The sequence below is a fragment of the Mirounga leonina genome, unplaced genomic scaffold (genome assembly GCF_011800145.1).
Source record: "Mirounga leonina isolate KUSES-001 unplaced genomic scaffold, KU_Mleo_1.0 Mir_101609, whole genome shotgun sequence".
NCBI lineage: Eukaryota > Metazoa > Chordata > Mammalia > Carnivora > Phocidae > Mirounga > Mirounga leonina.
This window is the reverse complement of record NW_023270164.1, coordinates 7,646,200-7,673,791: the sequence shown is the minus strand read 5'-3', so window position 1 is coordinate 7,673,791 and position 27,592 is coordinate 7,646,200. Positions and strand designations below refer to the sequence as shown.

At 42.4% G+C, this 27,592-nt stretch overlaps 1 protein-coding gene and 1 long non-coding RNA gene across 3 annotated transcripts; both read left to right on the top strand.

Moving 5' to 3' along the window:
* The first annotated feature begins 1,257 nt into the window (after nucleotides 1–1,257).
* Nucleotides 1,258–27,592, top strand: LOC118009397. The gene is made up of 3 exons (XR_004678911.1): nucleotides 1,258–1,290; nucleotides 27,273–27,475; nucleotides 27,572–27,592. It is a non-coding gene; the product is annotated as an uncharacterized LOC118009397 (long non-coding RNA).
* On the top strand, nucleotides 16,343–17,525 carry PPP1R2C (PPP1R2C family member C). Of its 2 annotated transcripts, XM_035003316.1 has the most exons (2): nucleotides 16,343–16,965; nucleotides 17,044–17,525. In XM_035003316.1, exons 1-2 carry the CDS (start codon nucleotides 16,736–16,738, stop codon nucleotides 17,360–17,362), a joined length of 549 nt encoding a protein of 182 aa, XP_034859207.1. In that variant the 5' UTR covers nucleotides 16,343–16,735; the 3' UTR covers nucleotides 17,363–17,525. The 2 variants fall into 2 exon arrangements, with proteins under 2 accessions (XP_034859207.1, XP_034859198.1); XM_035003307.1 differs by having other exon boundaries at nucleotides 16,343–17,525.

Sequence of the window (27,592 nt, the reverse complement as noted above, 5' to 3'; positions counted from 1 at the left end):
CGAAACCTACAAATGTGACCATACATGGCAAAAGGGACTTTGTAAATGTGATTAAGTTAAGGATCTTAGAGATTGGGGAGATTATCCTGCATTATCTGGGTGAGCCCAATGTAATGTCATGTCCTATAAAAGGGAGGCAGAGGGAGACATTACTACAGAAGAGTACAAATGTGAGGACTGAAACAGGATTCTACACTGCTGGTTTTGATCATGGAGGCGGGGGCCCTGAACCAGGGAATGCAAGGAATGTTAGTTCTAGAAGAAAAGGCAGGAAACAGATACTCCCCTAGATATTATGGTGAGAGTGCAGCTCTGCAGCCACCCTGATTTCAGCCCAGTGATACTGATGTCAGATTTCTGACCTCCAGAATTGTGAGAGAATGAATGTGTGTTGTTGTGAGCCATCAAGATGGTAATCATTTATTACAGCAGCAATAGGAAACTAATATAGAGACCTTATTCAAGTAAGTCCACAAACAGTAGAAGTCTAGTAGGGATCTCCATTCCCACTGTTCAACATTCTGACAGGTGCTCATGCCACATTGCATATTTAAGAGGTATAGACCTCTCTCTTGATTTCCTGTGCTCTTTCTCTCTCCAACAGTTGTGTTGTATGCTTACCAAGAGTCAGTTGAATTTGTTCCTAAATATGTTGACTCCAGAATATCCACAACAGGGAATTTTCCAAACTAAGAAGTCAGACCAATGGCAGACCAAAAGAAAAACAAAAGGCAAATGTCCACCCAGCTTTGAAAGAAAATACATGGCATTATGACACATATATCATGGGGATCTGAGGTCGTCTGGGGAGCTGGAGAAAGTCTCCATGAGGAAGTGTTGCTTGAGCTGAGATCTGAAGGAGAAAAAAGAGTTATTCAGCCTGGGAATGAGATTAGGGGTGCAGAGGATTGCTAAAGTCTTAAAGGAGAGAATATGGTTAGTGGATGAACCAGAAGGAAGCCAGTATGATTAAAGCAGGGAAATCTAGGAGCATCATGGCATAAGATGTAATAGGAAAGTTAGGAACCAGACCATACAAGGCTGTGTAGAACCCATGAAGATTGTAATCTTCATCTTAAGAATTACAGAATGTCTTTCTATTGTTTCAGGTGATTGGGGAAGAAGAGGCTTGGCTAACATGATCAGATTTGCATTTTGAAAAGCTCACTCAGGATCCTTGGTGGAGAACTAATTAGAGGGAAAGATATGGATGCAAAGACATCACTTAGGAGACTGTTCAAGCAAGAGATGATGGTAGCTTGGACTGGAAAGGTCATAGTAGAAATGGAGGTAAATGGACAGACTCATTTGCTTTGTAACAATATAAAGGAGTTGGCAACAGTTAGGATTGATAGATAAGATACAGGGAATAAAGAAGAGAAAGAGGTCAAGGTGACTCCAGTTTTTGTTGTTTGTTCCTTTGCATGATTTTGTACTACCAGGAGGACTATGGTACCGTTTGCTAAAATACAGCACAATGGAAGAAGACCAAGGAGAAGGGATCATAAATTTGGCTTTGAAATTGTTGAGCTTGAAAATATTCAAGACACAGAAGTAGAGATGTCAAATAAGAGGCTGAAAGTCAAAGGTCTGTGTCAGAGATATAAATTTGAGAATCACTGCATATAGATGGGGATTAGAGCCTTGAGCATGGATGAGATGGGCTAGGGGCAGAATAAAGAAGAAAAGAGAAAAGGGCCTAGCATTGAGCTTTGAAGAAAGTTCTAGTAATTACCAATTGGTCACAGACAACACAGAGGTGGAAAAAAATGCTTTTAAACATTTATGGAGGGTTTTTGTGACAAAACATTTTCTGGGCCAAAAAGTATTTGGCCTACTTAAAAGCTTTCAATTAATTTCTTTTAAAAACACTACCCAGACAAATAAAATTAATCTGTGGTCAAATTTGCCTCTTGGCCACCATATTGTGACTTCTATTTTAATTAGAGCAGACCTGGGGCATAGAAAATGTTTGGAAGAATCGCGTGAGTGACAGTAGAGCACCACTCCTACTCAGACGGGAAAAATATTCTTGGGATGCTGGGAAGTAGGAGAGACAGAGGGAAAGTAAGGAGCCCAGAGGCCTGTGATTCCAAGAGAAAGAAATATATCTGAGCCTTTCTTTTTGAGTTAGTGTTGTGAGGAGTTGGAAATACCTCACTGGAAGCTGGAGGACCAAGGGACAAAGGGATTTATACCTATAATATCTGTTTGGATTCCCAAAGTGGCAACAAAGTCTAGGAGAACAAATGGTTGGGAAGAGGGCCACACAGAGAGGAATAAGATGTCTCAACATGGCCTTGAACAGATGGATGGCCAGCAATCCACTAATGCCCTGGCACTTGGCAAGGATGTGAGGGAAAGGGCTTCCTCTCCCATTCATTGTTGGTCATATGATTTGTGGGTATAAATTTAGTATTACCTATCAACATAAATAATGTATGAGCTTTAACCAAGAAATTCTGTGTAAAAATTCAACTGACAATGATAGAATTAGAGTATCATTATTTTGCAATCCCAAGGTGTATCTAGTCCTTGCTACTTGCTGCCTTGGAGATTCTGTAGGGTAACTGCCATTCTTTACTAAATCCCCTTCTTCAGTAACTGGCTAGAATGGACTGTTGCTCACAACTAGGTATTCTGAATGATGTACTAAGAATCACAGAATTTTGAAGCTGATAAGACACTTAGAGCTCATCTTCTCCAATGCTTTTTCAGCCCCAATAACCCATTCTTTTATTTTCCCATTTGAAAATTTTTTACTAAAGAATTAAATTATCCTTGATTTAATAAAAGACATAAAACTGCTAATTATTCTGAACTAATAGAATTCTAGACAAAGCCAAAAAATTGATATTTGTTCTCTACAAATATAATATGGATTAAATGTCAGATTTTCATCAATCTTTTTGAAATATTAAAAATAGAGAGTATCCATTACTAATTTTTTGTTTCTAGTTTGAAAGACCCTGCTATATCCTTCTCCTTATTTGAATGATGAATCAAGTACAGTTCAACAATGTGGATACTTTGTCTAAGATGACACAGCTAAGTCAAGGCAGAGCTTGAATGAGAACCTGCCTTTAGGTAATAACACACTTTATTAGGCACTGAAGAGAGACATACCACCTCTCTGAGGCATCACCATAAGATTCATCCAAATATTTATTGAGTGTCTCGTCTGTGCCTAGTACTGATTCAGGCACTGGGGATATGCCAATGAATAAGATGCATTACATCCTGCCTTCATGCTAGTGGGAAAACACAGCAGACGAGAAAACAGAGATGAACATAATTTTGGGTGGTGATGAGTGCTGTATTTAATAATAATAATAATAGACAAAAGGGTAGAGAGTGTTTGGATGATGAAGGTGTTAATTTAGTGTGTGTGTCAAGGGAGGCTTAAAGAAAGTGGCCTTTGGGCTGAGACATTAAAGCCTCGAATGCAAAAGATTAAAGACAGAACACTCTAAACAGAGAGAAAAGCAAATGCAAAGTTCCCAAGGCTGAAGCAAACTGCATTTAGAGAAACAGAAGATAGTGACAGAGGGGAGACAGTGGAAGATGAAGACAGAGAGAAAGGAAGAGGCAGGGCCCCTATAATAGGGCACCTGTTGAGGAAGGAATTTGGATTCTTTTTCTAGATCCAATGGAAAGATGATAAAGCCTTTTGAGCAAGGGAATGACATGATCTGATTTACTGAAAGGTATTACTTTGGTTCCTGCCTAGAGAATGGGTGTTAGAAGGGACAGAAATTCATTTCTCTCCTATAATACCTATAGTAATGAAGGACTAATATATGTTTGGGGAACTATAGCAAGACTCACAATCCATGTTATTTTCGGGGGTTGCAAGCTTATGACTACTAAAATATACATAAAAAATGCCATGCCTTTAACCACACAGTCATACTATGACAGATTTGAAATATTTGCTTTTCTATCACAAGCCTTGGCATAGTAACTTGTCCTCATATCCGTTTCTACTACACATATACATATTAATTTAACAACAGTTGAATACTAAGACCGCTCAGCATAATAGATGGGAATGGTTCCGAAGGAGCTGAAATAATCTGTCAATGAAAGAATATGTGTTTCAGAAGTACTTAAGCAAGAAACTGTAATGACTCAAAATGGGCTTGTTAAAGTGGAACAGGGCAATCCATTCCTGACAGCTCCTCTTGAGCCAGTAAGAGGGCAAGATACGTCATCAGCACCACTCTGGATGATTTGGCCAAATAGGTTCAAGGCTAGATTACAAGGAAGTGCAATTTTAAAGTAAATTCTTTCTCCTGTGTTCTTCTCTTTTAAGTTTTCTGACATTCAAGATCCAGCCAAAACAAAGTTTAAAAGCAAACTATAATGCTGGCCAAATAATAGCAGGAAGCTGAGTTCATGTGTTGGCTAGATCTTTCTCCAATATAGCAGTAGGAGGAATTTTCAGTAAAACAAACTAATACAAATACTCTCATGCTTGGAATGTATGTTTTATTCTTTTTTTAAGATTTTATTTATTTATTTGTCAGAGAGAGTGCACAAGCAGGGGGAGCTGCAGGCAGAGGGAGAAGCAGGCTTCCTGCTGAGCAAGGAGCCTGATGTGGGACTCAATCCCAGGATCCTGGGATCTTGACCCGAGCTGAAGGCAGACGCCTAACAGACCGAACCACCCAGGCATCCCAATGTATGTTTTATTCTTATTAGCAATGATCCCAGTTAACCTTGTTGACCACTTACTGAGTGCCAGGCACTGAGCCAATGTTCTGCACAGTTTCTCAATTGATTTTTTTTTCCAACAACAAGAAGATATTAGCGTTTATTTTGTTTGTACATGGGGAAACCAAGGCTCACAGTGGTTAAGTAATTTGTTTCGGTTCAAAAAGATTCTAAGCTACAAAAACAAGAATAGTATCTGGCCTCCTCCATCCTTACAGTGTTAACTATATTAAATTGCAACACCCTTTGTCAGAAGTTATTGCCCCTTTATTAACTTCAAGTAGCATCAAAATGAGATCCCCTGACATGACCCACACTACATAAGGCAAGGTTTTGAAAATGGGCCTTTTATTAAACTGCCAAAGCCCACAGTATTTTTTCAACAGATCTCCTCTGGTTTATCTGGCCAAATGATTTGCATCTTAAAAGGTGTAGAATTGCATACAAACAAGTTCAAAGCTCCAGTGAATCTTTATAACGAATTCCCCTGAAGCAAAGAGTCTTTGTTTTCTTCTTTGCATAACAACTTCAAAATTCTAGATGTCCTAGAGCATCTGAAAATCACATGACCTGATAATTTTTTGTCCCCAGATGGAGCCAAAGGCCATGGAGGAGTGCACTTGAGGGTTATCAGCACAGTACAAAATATGGCTAAACTTCTTCTGCTCCTGATTCACAAAAGGAATACCCAGCTTTCTTTTACTTGGAGGTTGAGTACAATAATTATTGAGTGGCTATGAAGGTTTCCAGTGTTCTAAAGGATGGTATTGAGCTAAGCATGAGGATTCTTATTATATTGGTATTCCCTCCATCCTGCCCTCACACCCTAATTTTACTGCGCAGATCTATACACATACATGGCCCCTAGGTCCTGGTTCTAAGGATGGAAATATTTGTTTAATAAATGAACATTTTCTGAAGTTTGGTAAGAACTGGGATCAAAAGCCTTTACATAAGTATCTACCTATAGATATAGATATATCATGACTCTTTATCGGAGAAGAGAATATCAGTAAATCACAAATTAGCATTTGATCAATTACCTAGTGTTCTTTAGTTTTTTTTTTTTTTAATTAACTGGTCTTCATAGGGTAATTTTAATTCATAAAAAAGGCAAATAAAGTGCATATCCATTTTATCACATTGCTAGGATGAAGAAAAACCATTTCATTATGTGATCAGCCATTAAACAAAATTTAGACACAGACACAATTTGCCCAACTGCTATGTTGATTCTTACTGGATGGTGTCAAGGACCAACATTTAATAGATACAGGGCATACCTCAGCCCCTTTCCTTGACAGTCTATCCTGATCTCCCCACCCATCTCCTAGTTGTCCTCACACTGTCTAGCTGATGTTGACTCATTAAATAAATATTTGTCAGGTACTTACTATGTACCTGGCTCCCTTGTAGGAAGTTGGGATATATCTGATCCAGACAAAGATCTTAGAATTCATAGAACTTACATTCTAGTGTCCTGGGAATACACTTTGATTGGTACTCATTTTCTGCTTAATAAAAGTAGTTTGTGAATCACAAAAGCAGAATTAAAGACCAGGAAAATTATTTTTAAGCTGATTAAAACTTTAAATAAGAAAATGCTTGGTTATATTTTTCTAATAGACCTGCTGTAGTTGTTTCCAAAATATTAAATAATAACAGCAAGTCGCAGAGCAATTGATATACTTTATTAAAAACTGTGTTTATGTAAGTATAAAAACTTCATCAGGAAGTACACACAACAAACAGTTAACACAGGGTTGGAAGGAATACAAAGAATTGATTGCTTCTTCCTTTGCATAGATATTCACTGTTTAAATCTGTTAAATGGAGATGTATTCTTTGTGTAAATTAAAAAAAAAAATCCAATACGTATTTATTTAGGGGCCGATGTGACCTGCTTTTTGAATCATCAGTTGAGAGATTGAACTAGATTAGCAATTCTCAATCTTTCCTCCACTCACGGCAGTTGACCTTCCCTGTGTAACACATTCCCAAAGGCATAACCAGGCCTATGTGTAATTTCCTCACAGGAATCTACCTTTTTATCTTCCACTAAGAATAGTGTGTCAGAAGCTAGATGTTGTAGTGAAGCAAGATTTGCCACCTCAAAATGTGTCTCTTTGACATGTGGATTATTTCAGGCTGATTACTTTTAAGAAATGGAAGGTTTAGGAAGAAACTTTGACCTTCCTTCTAACTGCCTAAAAGAATTTATATAGAGGACTTGTTCCAGAGAGGGAGCTATCACCATAGATGACTGCAGTATAATACAGACTAGGTGTGGTAGACAGAGAGGAACCTAGTAAAGTCTGTTAAAATTCCTCTCTGTGTCTCATTGCTTCTGTATGGCCCAAGAAACATTTGTTAACCAAACATTTACTCTTTTTCATCTTCCTGTGAAATAATCTTTCTTCCCTTTGAAGTCTCAGACTTCAGCCCCCTTAGCTCTGGATGACATATAAGCCTCAACTGCCTGACTGACTTCGTCATAGTCTTATGGAGCCCCCATATGTATGCAATTAAATTTTATTTTCTCCTGTTAATCTGTCTCATGTCAACGTAACTGTTAGACCAGCCAAAAGAATCTTAAAGGGTAGAGGAAAATTTTTGCTCTCCAACAATGTCAAGGAGAGTAATATTATGGGGATAATCTTAAATTACTTTGATTCATAGATACAGCTATAACTACCGAGATAGAAATATGCATAGATATACAGTTACAGTGGAAGAAACTTGGTCATTATCTAGCACTGGTAACAAATTACCTGTGACATAATTACAAAACACTATATGTCTAAAAACTATAGGTCAAAAAACAAACAAAACCGGTCTTAGACCTTGCTACTCCAAAATGTACTCCACAGACCAGCAGCATTGGCCTTACCTGGGATCGCGTTAGATTTGCAGAATCTCAGGCCCCACCCCAGACCTGCTGAGTCAAAATCTGCATTTTAGCAAGATCTCCAGATGTTTCATAAGCACGTTAATGTTGAGAAGTACTGGCCTAGATAAATCTTGAATTCCTTCCAAGTCAAAGATTTGGGAAACCTGGGTAAAAATGACAGGACTGGGTATCACATCAGCACCTACAATAACATCTAGCCTTGTATCCCTGCTTCCATGCCTCCAGAATTTCAGAGGACCTTTCAGTGACCTTTTATTCTTCAAGCATAGCCATGCTACCAAAGGAGACAAACTATTTTCTAAAGAACAGTTGCTACTCAGCACTATGTTGCTGACAGATTGTTTCCACACAAAATTGCAATTCATATCTCAGGCATCTGCTCTAACTTTCCAGATTCCAAGCATTAGTTGAGACAGTTTGGAGTTTGTGATTTCATCTTCATACCCACCCTCATCCCCATGACTGTTGGCACATATCTAAACATCTATTGGGAAATGAAACCATAAAAACAAAATGGTACTATAATTTGAAAGACAAGAGTGCTTTGAAACTTGTCATTATGCTGTCAAAAAAGAAAAACGGTGTTTTTAAGTATTCAATACTTTATGGTGGTTTTCTAATACATTACTTCATGTCTGCACTGTGATACCCAGTATCAATTTTGCAGCAATGCATTATGTATGCATGTATCTCATACTAATGATTTTCATCTGGTAGTGCAGAACTGATCTGAAAATGGCTTTCTCCGCTACAGGTTCCTTGATGAGCAGACAACGGGAGGGACTTTTTCTTTGTCAGAATATTGGGTCACTAATTCATTACTGAAAAGTAATAAACCTCATGATATACCAAATCTCACTTTCCTCGTGTCCCTTTGCTTTTCTCTAAAGGAAAATTTTCAAGGTGCCTTTGAAAATGTTACCAGTCCAAGCCTAAATTCGTAAACCTGGTTCTTCTATTTTGCTTTGGCTATTGTCTTCTCTTTGGTCCTTCGGTGTTTTGTATTTTTTTTTTTTTTTTGAGCCATGCACCTTGGTTTCCTGTTGATACTCAGAGGGGAAAAACGTCATCTTAATAATAGTTGTAAGTTGCCCAAGAGCCATTTCTCATTAGGTGATGACAGGCCTTGTCATACTCAATACTTCCCCATTAAAAAAAATAAAATGAAAAAAAGGGACTTTATTTCTGAAATGTTTGGAAGTATAGGCACAGGGAAATGGAAAATGGAACAATTCAGGTCACAACTGACCCTAATAAGACTTAAACAAACAATGGAGACAGAGATGTATTGCCCGAGCCATGAAGCAATGTTCTGTTTTATCTTTTGTTAAGTGCATATTTCTCAAAAAACAAACAAACAAACAAAAAAACCCTGATGATAAAGTGTATTATTTTTAGCACAATTATCTGAAGTGACCATTTTACATTGGGATGGGGGCTAATCTCTTTGAAGAGTTGTGTCCATCTACTGCTGGCGGATTTTCTATTAAGGCAAAGGCAGCCATCACCTAGAACAGCCCCAGTGACTGTCTGATGGACATGCTTGCATTGATCCCTGCTGTTTATTAACAAAAGCATTATCAAGCCCTTACTGTGTGCATTAGGAGATACAGAAGACACATAGGACATCAAAAACAGGATCTCTACATGTGAGGTGCTTTCCATCGAGCTCTAATTGGAGTCCTTGTGAAAACTGGGCCATGAGACCACTGAGATTGACTGTTGGATGAAGCATGCTTGGACAAATATGGCCAGGCTAACCTGCAGGGGACCATCTGTGAGACGAGATTACAAGAGTGCCAAGAAAGTTGTTCTGTCCAAAAGAATATACCCTGCAACCACTATCAGATGCCTAAAATACTACCAACCCACTATCCTATCAAGTATCTATGGGTCTATGTAACCTGTTACAATGGCAATTCCCTGGGGAAAACCATCAGCTAAGCGAAATAGACTCTGCCTTTGAAGGATAGCTATTCATGTGACTCTAGTTTGTACTGAGCAAGCGCAGACATCAGTAGAGAATCAGTAACAGGGAATGCCAGGGAACCCACCCTGCCAACTCCTTCTTCCACTTTTCTTTCTACATGTGCAATCAACTCAAGTAGTTGGTGTGACTGTTTGATTAAACAAAGAGCAATGGGCCATTCTTGTATATAGTTCTAAAAGGAGTGGCCATTCTATTGTTGCAGTATGTAATGGATCAATCCTTCAAAGACCATTTGTACTCATCATCTACCACAGACCACCTTCTCCATTTTCTGCCTGAAGTCCCCTTCCCTGGCCCTTCTTCACTTCAGTGCTTAGTTCAAAACACACCCCCTATACAAGCCCCTCACCACAGAATGAATTCCCCTCCCTCTGTACTTCCCTTTGTACTTGCTCATCTTTCCAAAGAGTAGAGCACAGGGTCTCCAGCTGTGGACCTGGATTTGTCCAAATCACCTGCCAGATGGGGCAGGACCATGTTCTACTCCACTAGTTTTCCATGTATCCCCTGGACCAACACCATCCGCATCACGTAGGAACTTGCTGAAATGCCAATTCTCAGATTCCTTCTGCCCCAGACCTACAGAATCAGAAGCCCTGGGGGAGGGGCCTAGTACTCTGTGTCTTAACAAGCCCTTCAGGGAGTTCTGCTGCACGTTGAGGTTGGACAACCACTGTTCTACTCTCTTTGACTCCCGCCTTCCTGTCAGTGTCTTCGTGGCTGCCATGAACTGTTTTGCTGGCTCTGTTTAAATACAACCAACACATAGGCATGACTAAGATGGAACCAAACTTCACTGCTAGGTTTACTTCTGTTTATTAGAGCTGAAATGTGTTAACCTTACTTACTGGACTGGTTGTCAGAAAGGAAGATTCTGTCGGGTTACATCAGCCAGAATGAATTGCCAGCTGACGATCTTTGCATGTGGTAGTCACAAATACCATAAATCATTGACTGGAATTCGGTGACAGCTTTCTTGCCCCACCTCCCTGCAGATACCATCTTGTTAGTGAGTCATGGGATGCTAACAATATATTTACTGCAGCTTCTAAGAAATCTGACGATTCTGTGAGTTATTTTTCTTATTGCGTGCGAAACATCATAAAAAGACTTGCAGTGTTTCATTTTTTTTTCTATTACCCTCTCTTGCTGTTTTTATAATGTTGTTTCTAAAAAATATAGATATATAATAACAAGAAAATTTGTTTCCTAAATAGAATGGATCACACATCAGGTTATATCTCCATGTGTGTGTTTTTCTCCCCAGCCATATTTGTACACATGGGAAATAATCCTGTCTATAATGTCATCTTTAAAGGGCTGCCTCAAGGAATCTCAGTGTTGTTGGCAAAATTGAATTTTGCTGCCCGGGATCACATTATTGCTTTTCTAATTTGACTATGGTTCATCCAGAACTAGAAAACTTGGTCAGCTGGCCTATTGATTCCTTGCCCAAAAAACTCTTCCACTGGTGCCTCAAGCTGAGCTTGCACCTTATATTTTAGCTTGCTACCCAGAGGACACAAGATTTTAGGATTTTAATCCTGAAATGGTGGTTTTGCTGTTTCTTTTGTTCTTTCCAAGTGCCAGTGCTACTGGAGAATGGTGCAGGCCAAAGAGGCAGAGATGAGAAGGGGGTTGGATCTAAACTTGGGGAGATATCTGATTTGGATATCAGACACATGTTGGGACCCTGACTCCCACTACTTCTAGAAGAGGCATGTAGCAAGTGGGCAAGTGCATTGCCATAGTGGTCCCAGAAGACCTGGGTTTTTAGTGCTGGCTGTGCCACTAACTGCCTGTTTGACCCTGAACAAGCCACCATATCTTTTTGATCCTCAATCTTCTCCACTAGGCAATGAGTCCTCTGGGACTGCAATGGCATTGTACTTTCCCATTTGCTACACAACCCTTCTAGGAGTGGTGGCAGTCAGGGGTTCCAGCACGTACCTCATATCCAAATCAGATACCTCCCCAAGTTTACTTACTTTTCAAAAAATATTTTATTTATTTGAGAGAGAGTGATATAGTGAGAGAGAGCACAAGTGGGAAGGAGGGGGAGAAGTAGACTCCCCGCTGAGCAGGGAGCCCGACCCAGGGCTCAATCCCAGGACTCCGGCATCACGACCTGAGCCTAAGGCAGACGCTTGACTGACTGAGCCACCCAGGCACCCCTTCCTCCCCAAGTTTAGATCCAACCCCCTTCCCATCTCCTGGGCTTGGCTGATACAACTTTCAGGATTTCCATCTGAGCCAAAATAATACTTTCTGGAATCTAACTTTATGTGTATATATGAAAATAATTGATTGATAAAACCATGTTCTATTTTATCAATAGCTCCTTCCCTGACCCAGCAGGGTCAAGAGAAAGAAGAGGAACCATCTTTCATTTTCCTATGAAACATTTTAGCGTCCTTTAGGGAACAGGAAGAACATTTCTCTCCCACAAACTCTTCAGCCAATCCCTGCAAGGCCTGTTTTCTGATATCTGTGACTTTACTTTCTGTATAACTCCTGGCAGACATTCCCATTGATGATCTTTCTCTTCCTTTAATATTCCCAAACTGGATTATCCCCTTGGAGGGGGGCTAAGCTGATGTTTACTATGTTACATCAGACATTTTCAGTGATGTCCTGTCTCCTTTGTGACCTGCTCTCAATGATTATGATTGTCAATCACTACAGTAGAAAATCTCCTTAAGACAAGTGACCACTCAGAAAATCAACCCTTGGGATAACCAAACACTCATGCTTTGGGCAACAACTCACTTTCACAGTGGTTTTCAAATTGGCTTCCTTTCTCAGGTCCCTATGATGCCTCAGGAACCACCTCTGAGGTGCCAAGTGATGATAACTCTGGGGTCCCCACTTCATTCAGACAGACCAACTCCATTGCTTCCTAGCTCCAGTGTTATCAGTTGTTATTCTGGAGTTCTATGTAATATTTCATTTGGAAAAAAAAAAGTCTCACTGCTTTCAAACTTTTAATGAAAAAGATAGAAAACCATCACCTCACTGAACCTCTCTAGATCTGCCCATATTGTCAGACTCCTCCTTTCAAAAGATTTTTGTCCACTTTCCTCAGCTCATTCACCAGCTTTACAGAAATATGGGCATGTGCCAGAGTTTAGACAGGTGTCAATTATGTGTTAGGTGTGGGGGAACTGAAGATAAAATGCACAATCCTTGTTTTAGTCTGGGTTCTGCCTGTAAAAGCAGAGCTGGAGAGAAAGACTTTCATTTGGGACTGTGAGCCCAAGGAGCAGGATAGCAGGAGAAGATTTGTGAAAAAGGATGGGAAGAAGCCAACAGGAGGATGCATCAGCACATTGGCCATCCACTCCCAATGCTCCAGCCGGAATCCAAAGTACAGGGAGTTAATGCTCCTCCCCACTCCCAGCAGGCCTTAAGTAAAGATGGCAGCAGTTGATGCATAAATATACTCCAGCACCCTCACCCATGAGGTGGAGGTGAGCCACGGGGGTCTCTCTTCCTCACTGACTCCCAGTTTTGCAGCAGGATTAAGCTCCAGTTGCCCACAGGAGGAAGTGCTTTGGTGATGCACCCTTAGTCTCCTGCCCTCCCCTGTCTCACTTCCCTACTCCCCTACCAATGTTTTCTGCAAATCTCTTCTCAAGTATAGACTACTTGCACTTGAATCCTTGTCTCAGGGTTTGTTTGTAAGGGAACCCAATCCAAGATACAGATATTTAGTAGAATGTCAGAAACCTGGGTTTGGAATATGAGAGAGAGAAATGGGGCAAGAAACAGAGATTTAAACCAAAGAGCACTTTTGTTTTCATACCACACAGTATTTAACATAGTTCTCCAAGTACTGTGGATAATTCTTGGATAAACTGATGCATGACTTCAGATACCACATGGCTAAATTAGTACTAATCCCCACTTCCAGTAGCATGATTGGTCCCCGAATAGCCCACTGCCTTCTCAGAGTTTTACTAATCTCTCACTAATGGCAACCAGTGGGACATCTGGGATACCTTCCTTGTTGGTGGGGACTCTTGGTTTCTTAGGTGTTTCCACCTTTCGTTGAGAATTTCTTTATTTCCAGCTTGGTTCTCCTTTCGAGCCAACCCCCATACTTACAGCACTTGGAGAATGTCTCCATGGAAAAGAGGTGATTCTCAGGGGAAGAAACAAAGCTGTGGAGTCAATCAGTGCTCTGCAGAATACTCTGATCCTGTGCAAACATCAGAGGGTTCAAATGACATTTTAAAAATCAGATATTTTTTAAATGTTTTTTTAAAATTGTGATGATAGAACAGCATGGGTATTTAGATGTATTTATCAAACATCAACCCATTGAGGACCACCGAAGCACCACTTGGCTTTCTGTGCATTTGAAAGGAAGGTTCTGCTCTTGGAAATACAGTGGATGGTCGCTAAATATTTGTCGAAAGGACCTTCTAGGTGTGCATCTAAATTTCATATAATGTATCATTGACTGGGAAAATTTTAGTTAGCCCTGAAGTGTGTGTGTGTGTGTGTGTGTGTGTGTATGATGGAGCCTCAGACATAACTGCTCCTCTCTTGTCCTAGGGCAATAACAAGTGAATAGCGTAAAGAAAGAAGAATATTGGAAAGCCTGCTGATCTTTTCTAACTCAAGCTTATGGTAGGGTTGCTGAGATTGAGAGTTTTTAGTTTGATGACAAGAACTCAAAACTTGGGGTTTTCTTAGGGAGCTTTTCATTAATTAAGCAGATAACGAGCAAATGGTAGGTGAAAAAGGATTACTTTTACGTAAGGTACAACTGAAATCTGTCAGGCCTGGCGGATTCTTTCTTTAAACCATGTTGTTTGTGGCCCATGTAATAGGTCACAATCATAGTGCTCCTGCCCCAGCATGAGCTGCCTTTGTGCTACTGAAAGATGAATTTCAGAAAGCACAAGAACAACCGGATTGCTGACTCATTATATATTGAGCAGCTTGTATATTCAGATCACAGTATGTGGGTGTGGGTGCTGTGTACGGACAAAAGCAAAATCCCAATGCACTGGAATCAGCATCTCCCTTTAACATCCTGTTTACAGCTAAACATGCACAGGCCCACACTGCCTACCAGCCAGGAGGACTAACCACATTTGTGCTGCCCTGTGTTGCCTTGCATTTAGGCTTTTTAAAAGGGTAGCCTGGAGTAGTTCTGAATAATGAAGGTTGTTTTTTTCCTCCCTTGACATACCGGAGGGTTTTCCTGTAGCCTTGAATATCAGCTTTTGAATCCCTGAAAGCCCTCACCACAGAATGCAGCTTTTTTTTTTTTTTTCCAAAGAGTAGGGTATCAGGAAATTCTTTTTCTGAGATGAATAACACAGTTTTAAAGTGATTGCAGAGTTCCTGAAGTTAGTAGGACTTTGGAGAATACAGGACAACTTGAACTTAAGGTGCTTAAGACCCTTGTAAAAGTTTTACGGTTCTTTCATGCTTTTGCTTTTGTGTTTCAAAAATGCAGAAAGACCTTGAGGGAGAGAGAAGGAAGCAAAATGTTATCAGAAGGGAGAAAAAAATCTTGTGAGTGCTACCTGGAGGGGAGAATGTGAAACTGGATCTTAATTTCCTTTTTGTTTTTTAGAAGAATGTCACTGCCTGTGAAATATGAGGCCTGTGAAGGACAAAATGTTCCAAAGTCACTCCTATAACAGCCCCCAAATTCCACATATGGGTTTTTGGGTCCCCCCCCCATGTGACTAACTGGACAAATGGTAACTGACTGTAAAGGCTCTGGAGTCCTCTTTTCTCTATTCACACATCTCATTCTTACAGTTCCCCATCACCTCTCATTTATTATTCACTCAATAAATATTTTTGTAATACCTACTATGTGCCAGGAACAGCATCATGTTGTGAAGATACAGAGCTGGAGATGATGGTGAGCAAAACACATCTTCCTTGCTCTCTTAGAGTTTACCATCTAGTGTGCACAGATAGTATAATCACAATGCCAAAGAGAATAAGAGAGGCCATGAGAGCACAGGAAGGCCTGTCTGCCCTGGGGCTCAGGAAACAGGCCCAAATAAGGCAATAAAGATTGAGCTGAAAACTGTAAAAGCCTGTGGGGTAGGAAGGGAAGTGGATGCTCTTGGCACGGAAAGGCCAGGATTGAAAGCTGGAGGTAGGGTGGGAAGACTTCAGCGGGAGAATGCTCCAGATGTATGTCTGAGCAGTTCAGAGAGCTGCCTTTTTTGGCCTCTTCTGGATATGGGTCTTTATGTTACAGAAAATGGACAGCTGTTAAGGGGTTTGAAAGAGAGATGTGACAAGATTTGGTGGGTGTTTTTGAAAAACCACTCTGGCTAGAGGGTGGATAAAAGAGGTTGGAAGGCAGCAGGAGGGGTTACGGGAGGCAGGGCACAGTTCAAAGGCTGTGGCTGTAGTCCCCACAAGAGGTGGTGGTGAAATGAAACAGGGTGGTGGTGGAAGAGAGAGAATTGAAAAGTTTCTCGAACTATTTAGGCCAGTGCCTGAGAGCTGGACTGGAGAGTGAGGCACGGAGGATGATGCCAGGTTCCCAGCTGGTGTAAGTGACTGGATATTGGGGCCATTAACCCAGAGGTGGAGCATGAGAGAAAGACCAGGGGTTTTGTGTGTATGTGTGTGCTTGTGTGTGTAAGTAGGTAGGGGAGAGGGAGGTGTGCATGGTGACAGAAGGAAGGAGCAGAAGGTAATCGCCTTGTAGCACCTACACCTCCAATCTTTCCAACCAAACTAGTGAGTCAAATTTTTGACCGGGACCCACAGTAAGACATATGTTTTACATAGCCTCTGGTACCCAGACAGACTACATAGAAATTCACAAAACAGTACTTCCCTGTTTCGTGTTTAACACAGGGCTATTTCCCATATTACTCCTTAAAACAAAAAAACTGCCAGCATGGGCTGGGAGGCGGTGACGGGGGCCATGACGGCGGCCATGACGGCAGTGGCCACCTCTGTGATGTCATCTGCAGTGTCCTTTGTGACGTTGGGACCTGGTGAAGCTCTTAGGACGTTGCGACCAGTGCCCAGAACAGACCGAGCTGCTGCTTCAGCCTGGAGGGTAGGCAGGAGGCTGCGGAGGCCCAACCCTCCCGCGGCGGCCCTTGTCTCCCCAGGGAGGCATGGCGACCTCCACCACCTCACACAGGCCCATCAAGGGGATACTGAAGAATAAGAGCTCCACTGCTTCCTCGGTGACTGCCTCTGCCCAGCAGTCGGGAGGGACAATACCAGAGGTAAAGAGAAAAAAGTCCCAGAAATGGGACGAATCCAACATCCTGGCCACACACCGTCCATCCTACAGAGACTACAATTTAATGAAGATCAACGAGCCCAGCAGCCCCTACTTCAGCCCACAGGATGATGGAGAAGAGCCAGTGAGTGATTTGGAAGCAAAGGAAGCCATGACCCCAGACATCTTAGCCAAGAAATTAGCCGCCTGTGCTACTTTGGAGTTGAACTGCCAGTTGGGAGAGCCGGAGAGTGACGGGGCGCACAGCCGCAAGATCCTTCTCGACAAGCAAGAAAAGCAGCGGCAGTTCGAAATGAAAAGGAAACTACACTCTAACGAAGGCCTGAACCTCAAGCTGGCTAGAGAACTGATCTCCAAAGACTTCGAACACGAGAAAGACAAGGATGACAACGAAGAAACTCTACATGATGACAACAACGAAGACAACACTGCTGCGGAAGAATCGGATGAAGGTCCTACAAGTGACGAACTGCAAACCCAGTCATTTTCTGCCTAGACAACATCTGCTCTGCCCGGCCATTGCGTGCCATACGAACTGCTACGAACTGTTACGAACTGCCGCGAACTGCTACGAACTGTTACGAACTGTTACGAACTGCCACAAACTGCTACGAACTGTTACGAACTGTTACGAACTGCCACAAACTGCTACGAACTGTTACGAACTGCCACGAACTGCCACGAACTGCTACGAACTGTTACGAACTGCCACGAACTGCCACGAACTGCTATTCCAACACGCTGCTGCTTGCTTGTCGAGGCCCGGCTTCCAGTACTGAAAATACCCATCAGTTAAACTGTACCTCCATAATTCAATGGTGAACTTAGAAAATAATACACTAACGGCAAAACGGTTGCTTAGTATTTTTGTGCGTGGTTCTTTGTGGCAAATACTGATAGCAATTTAAAACCACTTGGCTTTTAGAAAACTACTGGTTGCTGTACATATTATACAGCTTTTTAGATGTTAAAGGGGATTAATTTACATTCATTTGTAGATGTACTGGCTTTTTTTTTTTATCGACTGGCTTTTATAAAAAGGTTTTGTTACAAAATCAAAATGTAGTCAGTACAGTTAGGTTACATAGTCTGATGAATATTCAGGCTGAAAAGCACTTGTCTTTAGGGTGATTTGCCTGTTTAATTGGGGAGGGGAAGATATGTTAAGAGTAATGAGCTTAGGATCTTTACATTTTCTCTTTTCTTTCAGTGCTTACAAGGAAATGCTACCTTTTTTCTCAACAAAAATAGTTCCTTTTCACGAATCACTGGGTTAAAATTGTGCGTGTCTATTCGGACTGTGTCTTGTACACCAGGTGCACAGATTAGATGTCAATATTTAAAAGAAAATCTAATGTTATCTTAGTACTCCCTTCTCTTAACGGTCTTAGCCTCAACCCTTTGTTTCCTCAATCCTCCCAGCAGATACACACACGACCCTTTATGAGTCATCGATTCTCAAGACATTGGGGACCCTCCCTTCTCTCAAATATTTTGTCATTTGTTGAAACAGTGTTATTTCTACCTTGATCACTATGGCCTATTCAGCCTTCTAAGGTATGGAGAAATAGGAAATAGAATTCAACTGCCAAGTTTTTACACCGTTTTGGTTTATAGCTTGCTAAATAACTTGCTATTATTAGTTTATTGTTTGACCTAGTTAGCTTTGAGAAAACAACTGAGCTTTTCTTTCATGACAGATTCCTTTGCAACCAGTGACATGATTATAGCTTCTGGACAGAAGTAAGCCCAAAGATTTTTTGTGTATTTCCTTTTTTTTTTTTTTTTAATTTAAAAGTTTACTGAGATAATTGTAGGTTCACATACAATTGTGAGAAATGATACAGAGGGATCCTGAGTTCTCTTTACCTAGCTTTCCTCAATGGTAACTCTTTTAGGGTTTCCGGACCCAATTCCAATGTGGGAGGAGGGGCTTCCCACACACACAGCAAGCAATTCTCACACTACCTGAAGATAGCATCCAATTCCACAGGTTAAGGGTTCAGTCCTACTCCCACTCCGGCCAGATACCAGTCACTACCCTAGGCCATCACCTTTGCCTCTGACCGACCAGTTACAGATTGTGGGTTCCAAGGACGAAGAACTTTGATTAATTTGCTAGAGCAGCTCACAGAACTCAGGGAAACAGTTACATTTGGCAGTTTATTAAAGGCTATGAATCGATAGCCAGATGAAGAGATACATGGGGGGGGGTCCTGAATAAAGGAGCTTCTGTTGTCATGGATCTTGGATCCCAGCTCAGTGGCACGGAAGCATTCTGGTTCCCCAAGCATGAAAGCTCTCCAAAAAAAAAAAGGACCAAAAAACCCTGTCCTCTTGGGGTCTTATGGGGGCTTTATGACATAGTCAGGATTGACTAAGTCATTGGCCATTGGCTAATTCAACCTTCAGCCTCTCCCCTCCCCCAAGGTCAGGGGGTGGGGCTGAAAGTTTCAAGCCTATAGTGACACGGTTGGTTCCCCTGACAACCAGCCCTTGCCCTTGGGTGGGGTCCAAAAGTCACTTTCATTAATAGCAGGACACCCATTTCACCTTTATGGCTCTGAAGCGTTTTTCAGGGAACTGTGGATGAAGTGCAAATATATCTGAGAAATATAATTTGGGTCATTTGGATGAGCAAATATATTATTTCTTATAAATCATTACATCCCAGTAACATGTTGCAAAACTATAACACAATACCACAACCCAGATATTGATGTTAATACGATCAAGATACAGAACATTGCCTCACCACAAGGATCCCTCATGTTGCCCTTTTGTAGCCACATCTCTTCTCCATTTCTAGAATTTTCTCATTTCAAGAATATTCTATCAATGAAATCATACAGTATATAACCTTTTGGGATGTACCACGCTTTGTTTATCCAGTCATCCATTGAAGGGCATCCAGACTGGTTCCAGGTTTTGGTATTACAAAAGGAGCTGCTATGAACATTCGTGCACAGGTTTTTGTGTGAACATAAGTTTTCACTTTTCTGGGATCAATGCCCGGGAGTGCACTTGCCGGCTCGTACGGTGGTTGCAGTTTCTTAAGAAACTGCCAAACTGTTTTCCAGAGCGCCTGTGCCATTTCATTCCCACCAGCATATATGAGCATTCCAGTTTCTCTGCAACCTTACCAACATTTGGTATTGTCACTATTTTTAAGTCATTTTTATAAAAGTGTCCTGATGTCCTCATTTGCGTTTCACGAATGGCTAATGATGTTGCGCATCTTTTCACGTGTTTATTTGCCATCTGCATATCTTCTTCTGTGAAATGTCATTTGCCCAGTTTCTAGTTTGATTATCTGTTTTTACCATTGAGTTTTGAGAGTTCTTTGATTTGCAAATCTTTTCTTATATTCTGTACCTTATTTTATCCGCTTACAGAGACTTCTGCTCTGCAAAAGTTTTTAGGTTTTTTTTTTAAGATTTTATTTATTTATTTGAGAGAGAGAGAGAACAAGCATGGGGAGCATCAGGCAGAGGGAGAGAGAGAAGCAGACTCCCCGCTGAGCAGAGAGCCCAACGTGGGGTTCGGTCCCAGGACCCTGAGATCATGACCTGAGCTAAAGGCAGACACTTAACCAACTGAACCACCCAGGTGCCCCCAAAGTTTTTAGTTTTGATGTAGTTCGACTTATCAGTTTTTTCTTTTATGTGTGGTGCTTTTGGTACCTAGTCAAATGCAATCTAGAGAGATATTTTTTTTTCCACACTGTGATTTCCTAATTAAGTGACATAGTACTGGGCTATATAGAAAGTAGACTTTTCTTTTTTTAAAAATGTTGCTTTTTTCAAAGATTTTATTTTTATTTTAGAGAGAGTGAGAGCGAGAGATATAACAGAGGGAGAAGCAGACTCCCCACCGAGCAGGGAGCCCAGGCAGGCTTGATCCCGGGACCCCGAGATCATGACCTGAGCTGAAAGTAGATGCTTAACCCACTGAGCCACCCAGGTGCCCATAGAAAATGGACTTTTATTATTTAAGTTATTAAGTTTCCTTTGGTGAAAGGAATCTGAGAGTGTTCAGTTCCAGTTTCAACTCTTTATCAGTATCATCTCCTCTAGTAACTCCTCTGATGTCAGCCTTTGTTTACTCATTTTTCAGTCTGAGATTCAGCAGGGCTGGTTATTTAAAACCTGGGACACATAATGGTATAAATGGATTGTTAAATAAGAATAACTTCCTCTTGAAGGTTAAAGCAATTACATGTCCCTCTAGACTTTGAAATTGTTTGCATTTTATCCCTCTACATTAGTGCACTAAATAACATGTAATAAGGCACAATAATATGAAAGAATGGTAGTCAAGAGCCACTAAATTGGCCCCTTTAAATTGCAACCTGTAATTTGAAAAACACTGAACTCAAAGGATCTTAATATTTTCAGGGGCACTTGGGTGGCTCAGTCGAAAAGCGTCTGCCTTCAGCTCAGGTCATGATCCCAGAGCCCCGCATTGGGGGTCCCTGCTCAGCTGGAAGCCTGCTTCTGACTCTCCCACTCCCCCTGCTTGTGTTCCCTCTCTCGCTGTGTCTCTCTCTGCCAAATAAATAAATAAAATCTTTAAAAAAAAAAAAGGATCTTAATATTTTCAGTTAAAGGATTCTGTTCTTTTTCATGTGCAAATATCCCCTGGGAATAACATCATAGGGACTTATCGGCCTTTCACACCTTAGAATAAACGAAGAATGTGGTATCGAGTATTGATTGGGAAGGGAGTGGGTCAAAATTGGGGATCATTATAAAAACGGAAGGAGAGAAAGAGGTAGCCAGAGTGAGAAATTGGGAAGGGAGGGGAGAAAAAAAATGTGAAAAAAAAAGAATGGAGGATTGAGTTCACTAGCTCTAAAAGTTGTGACTGGCTCTCAATGAGTCATTAACCCTCTGAACTGTCATAAAAAGGACACAAAATCTTACTGAAGGAACGATGAGGAAAAGGATAGTTCTCTTTTCCATCCAACCAAATAATTATATCAATACTACAACCAGTACTACAGCTAATAATTGGCCTTTCCTGAGTATATGTGATGTGTCCAACACTGTACTAGGGCTTTTATGCCCACAATCCTTTGAAATAGTATTGTTTTTCCCATTTTAGAGGTGAGGAAATTTAAAATAAAAACACTTATGTAACTTGTCCAAATCCACAGCTGCTGAATGATGGGATCCGGATTCAAACCCAGTCCTGTCTGGCTTCCTCAGGCCGAGTCCTCCCCCCCAGCATACAACACTGGCTCTATTCAGGTCCTTGATGGGGACTAAGGCTTCTTCCTGCATGCCCCCTAAGCACACATGTCTACCCTGACTTTGCAGCAGGGGCTGCTTTTCTGTAAAGCTGTAGAGTGGGAGTGGTCTCAGGAAAACGATCTCCGATCTAGGAGCTGCCCCCTCCCCCACACGCACACCCCCCTGAGCCCCAGGTGCTTGTGCTGCTCCCTCTCACCCTCTGCTCTGAGTCCGTGCTCAGCGAAGAACCTGAGATATTCACTCAAACAAAGATGAATGGAGCACATGTCTCTTTCAACCAGTGAACAAACATTTACCAAGCATGGCTATGCGTCAGGGGCAGTCTGATGAATGAAACACAGCCTCTGCCCCCAAGGAGGTCTGAGTCAAGTGGGGGAGACCCGTATGGTTCTGAAAGGATCATTTATGAAGTCTTCCAAGAGAGAGGATCCCTGTATTAAAAGAGGGACAGGAGTCCTTGTTTAGGTGATGTTAATGACTTGAAAGCCACTAAGTAGTTTCTAGATGCCTGCAAGGTGAGCACCAGCCTCCAGAAGAGGTACTCTCTTTTGAGTTCCTTCTGTCTGAATGTGAGGACAGAGGGAACCCAACCCTCAGGATCTGTTCCAGTTCAAGAGAAGAGGAGGCCCAGCTCACGTGCGTTCAGGGTTAGGGAAGGAGCGCAGAGGGGATTAGGGGAAAGCCAGAGAAGGAGTCACAAGTGGGGAGGTAAACAGACATCGGAGGGGATGACACATAGTGGTGCACTGGGAGTTGGGGTGTCCACTCGGGAGAATCCTTTACCACAAGATGATGCTGAGAGTTTTGTTTTTCCCTTATTGGAATGAGGCATTATAGATGCTTTGTCTCAGAAGTTAGACAGTTACGTAAGATATGGACTCTAAACCATGCTTCCTTTTGTTGGATGGTGCTCTATGGAGCTATACTGTCCTGCTCTGGAAGACTGGGTCCCATCGTTGAATCAGGGCAGGTACTCTTTTGAGAGGTGTGTATCCCTTTACTTTCAATCCTCCACCCCAGCCTGATGGGGAGGAAGCATGGAGAAGGCCAGGGGAGTGGCCAGAAGGGAGGCGAGTCAGGCTGGAGCAGAGCAGAAGGGAAGGAGACAGGGAGTGGAAAGAAAAAAGGAGATGAAAGAGCCGAGTTTTGTAGGGAAAGAAACAACAGCGAAAGACAGACATTTGGGAGTAAGAGAGTGAGATGATGTGTGTAGGGCCACACCACTCAGAAGCCAGTTCTGACGTTTGTCATCAAACACCCCCCCATCCCACACCCCCGTTCTCTGGCTTTTTCTTTTAAGATTTTATTTATTTGAGAGAGAGAGCACGCACGCACAAGCAGGGGGAGTGGGAGAGGGAGAAGCAAGCTTCCCCGCGGAGCAGGGAACCCGACGCGGGGCTCGATCCCAGGACCCTGGGATCATGACCTGAGCTGAAGGCAGACACTTAACGGCTGAGCCACCCAGGCCACCCTGTTCTCTGGCTTCCCCGCCCCCCTCCGGTGCCAGTCTCAGGTGGTGGCCGAGTCTCCCCCTCCACATTGGTGGCTGTTCACGTTTTCATTTACTCAACACAATACCACACTTGGATTAATAGGATCATTAGGGAGAAATGTGGGCAAGGAGAGAGATGAAGGATGGAGCCTCCAAAACCCAGATCTGTGGGGGAAGACAACCAGAATTTTTTTTATGAGGCCCTTGATCAAATTAGGGCTACCATTTCAACATGGGGAAATTCAGTCCATAAGCAATGGATGCAGCATTCAATATACATCAGGGGTGGGGGCATAAGAGGCTGAGCTCTCTGCCAGTGTCCACACTGGTTGGACTTTAGCAACTGAAGCTGCATGTGCAGGGGCTTTTGGAGGATTTAAGGATGTAGTCTGGGAAAAGTCTGGGGAAAGCTGAAAATTACAGTTGCGTGTGTGCGTGGGGGGGGGGGCAGGGGGGAAAGTTGCCGGAGGCATTCTTCCTCACCAGTATAAACACAGTTCTCTAATACAAGGTTCTACATTATTAGCTCCTAAAAAATATAAAGAATTGTTTTTCTCACTGTGTAGGCAGAGCATTTTTGCATCACGAAACCTGCCTATGTGTGTTGGGTACTAATATCTTATTCTTTCAAGGATCCTTTTTTTCCTCTTCCCTTTTTTCCCCTGTTTTAAAGCAGACTCTTTGAAAGGTGCATATGAACCCGGTTTCCATAGCAATTGCAAGCATCAGTGATAACCCAAAGCTTCTAAGTTATAATATACAGGCTACACTATTAATGAGTTTCGAACTGCATTTCCATGAGACAACAGCTCAGCCACTGATAGATAAGGTCAGACCCCATCTCCAAACTTTAAATTAAATCAGGATAGATCAAAATGCAACAGAAGGAATGTCCTTTTGGCAAGTGTGCTGTTAAAAAAAAAAAAAATATGTTCTTTGTGGAGGCAAAACAGTTGCTTTTGTGGTTTGTAATGCCCAGATGGAAAAATCCTAAAACAGATACAGCTTCTTCTGGGTTATTAATGGCATGTTGTCATTTCCTTATGCTATTTGTGAGAGAGGTTTTTTTTTTTTTTTTCTTTTTCCCCCTGTGGTAGCTCAGACTCTAAGAAAGCACATAATCCTTTGCTCCAGGAAGAACAGATGTGACGGTTAATTCTTGCCAGGTCTGGAATATCACTAGTTCAATTACAATTTATTAAGTTGTTTATTCATGCACTAAATGCCGAGACCCAGTGCCTGTCTTCAAGGAGCTGCCAGATCAGTGGAGAGCGTGGCCTTGTCACCAGGCCACTTCCACACTGTGCAAGAGTGCTGTAGAGAGGCACCCAAGGGGCGTTGTGAGCAATCTTGAAACACTTGCAGGAGAAATGGAATTTCATCAAATGAAGGGAGGCAGGCCCTGGATGATTGGCATTCCAGATGTAGAAAAGAGGCAACGTGGTCTTTTCGGGGACCGGCAAGGTGTTTTTTCCCAACAAGGTGAGGGATAAAAGAAATAAGAAAGACTCTGAAAGGGTTGACGTGCCCCACAAAGGCGAAGGACCCGCTAATGTGTTTAGCAGGAGGATGACCTGCTCAGACTCTTATTTTTGAAAAGGGCTACACGGTAGGGTCTGGAATAGAACGGGGTGGGGCGGATAAAGCTGGAGACGGGAACACAAATGTGACCTTGGTCTCGGGAAGCGGATGATTTTAGTGTTCACGTGGCGAATCTCTCGCCTTTCGCTCCTGGCCAAGAGAGACCCCGCTCGACACGGGTGCCGCCGGGCAAAGCGTGGTCCCTAGACTGGTGGCGTAAGCGTCACCTGGAAGCTGGTTAGAAATGCACATTCTCGGGGCCAGCCCCAGACTTACCAAGGCCACATCTCTGGGGCTGGTGTGGGCCGTGGGTGTTCCAACAAGCTTCCCAGGGGATTCTTATGGACATTCAAGTTTAAGAAGCGCTCCATATGATCCAGCAATTGCACTACTGGGTATTTACCCCAAAGATACAAAAGTAGGGATCCGAAAGGGTTCATGCACCCCAATGTTTATAGCAGCAATGTCCACAATAGCCAAACTATGGAAAGAGCCAAGATGTCCATCGACAGATGAATGGCTAATGAAGATGTGGTATATATATACAATGGAATATTATGCAGCCATCAAAAAAAAACCCCCAAAATCTTGCCATTTGCAACACAATGACATGGATGGAACTAGAGGGTATTATGCTAAGCAAAATAAGTCAATCAGAATAAGACATGTATCATATGATCTCACTGATATGAGGAATTCTTAATCCAGGAAACAAACTGAGGGTTGCTGGAGTGGGGGGTGGGGTGGGAGGGATGGGGTGACTGGGTGATAGACACTGGGGAGGGTATGTGCTCTGGTAAGCGCTGTCAATTGTGCAAGATTGTTGAATCCCAGATCTGTACCTCTGAAACAAATAATGCAATATATGTTAAGAGGAAAAAAAAAAAGAAGAAGGTAGCTGGAGAAGAATGAAGGGGGGGAAATCGGAGGGGGAGACGAACCATGAGAGACGATGGACTCTGAAAAACAAAGTGAGGGTTGTAGAGGGGAGAGGGGTGGGGGGATGGGTGACCCTGGTGATGGGTATTAAGGAGGGCACGTTCTGCATGGAGCACTGGGTGTTCTGCACAAACAATGAATCATGGAACACTACATCTAAATCTAATGATGTAATGTATGGGGATTAACATAACAATAAAAAAATTTAAAAAAAAAAGAAGCGCTCCTCTACAATACAGCTTTTTAATTAGCTGAGCTCAACTCTGTGGGACAGACCTCACTGTTACTGTGTGTGTGTGTGTGTGTGTGTGTGTGTGATGTGTATCCAATTTTGCAGAAATTCACCACATTGAACGGGAGGACTGTACGCAGGTTTGCCCAAGAGCTTCCATGATATGTTGCCTGATTCAGATCATGGCTGTACTCAGTCTGTCCCCTCCCCATGCTACTCTTTCTCTAGACCTTCCTCCTCACCCTCCTGGACGCTGTCCTCACCCACCGACCCGCACACACACACTCAGTCACTGGTGCAGTGCACAAACAGGGGGAGGAGCAGAGGCAGAGGGAGAAGCAGGCTCCCCGCGGAGCAGGGAGCCCGATGCGGGGCTCGATCCCAGGACCCCGGGATCATGACCTGAGCCGGAAGCAGATGCTTCACCAACTGAGCCACCCAGGCGTCCCTATGTCTTCCTGTTTTTACTGCGTCTTTTATTCAACCTTCCACATTCAGTGCAAACCACACCTCAAACCCCTGAGTCAGAATAGTGGGTGCCTGCCTTGGGGGAGGCAGAAGAGTATAGTAATCGACAGGAACGGGTTTAGAGTCCCAAAGCTCTAGATTTGAATCCGGGCTCTCCCATATATTAGCCGAGTCACCCGAGGCGAGGCTTGTCACCCCTCTTGAGGGGAGCTTCCTCACAATCAAATGAGGATAATAATAAATAATACCTTCCATTCATGGTCGTTGGAATGATTACATGAAAAGATGTTAGTAAAACACACGGCCTCTAGTAAGTATCCAATCAACGGTAGCTAGTATTATTTTTCTCCCTTGCATGCATTTTCTCTGCACCTGTTAGAGTGCTGATCATTTTCTGTAATAGCACCAGATATATCTGAGCCTCTCTCTTTTCTCCCAGCAGACTGAAGGCCTCTTGGAGACAGGAGCTGCGCACACACTCAAATACAGCTTGTTGCCTGTGTCGCCTCCAGCTCCAGCACCAGTAGCTGTGAGGGACCCAGGTGAAGACAAGGTGAAAAGGTGACTCTCCCAAAAGGCAAAGCTTGCTGCTTCACGTAACCTTCTGTTTGACGATATCCTTGCTGTTTTCATCACCACTAGGTTTGCAAAGTAGGAGACGAAATGGGAGGACAGGAAGCGGGATTTAGATGTAATGCCAGTCTACATTTTAATTTTAAAATGCTTTGAAACTTCCAGGTCAGTGCCAAGTTTATGAAA

What these genes read in the sequence shown, in the direction of transcription:
- PPP1R2C (XM_035003307.1), top strand. Translation starts at nt 16,736, where the DNA reads ATGGCGACCTCCACCACCTCACACAGGCCCATCAAGGGGATACTGAAG.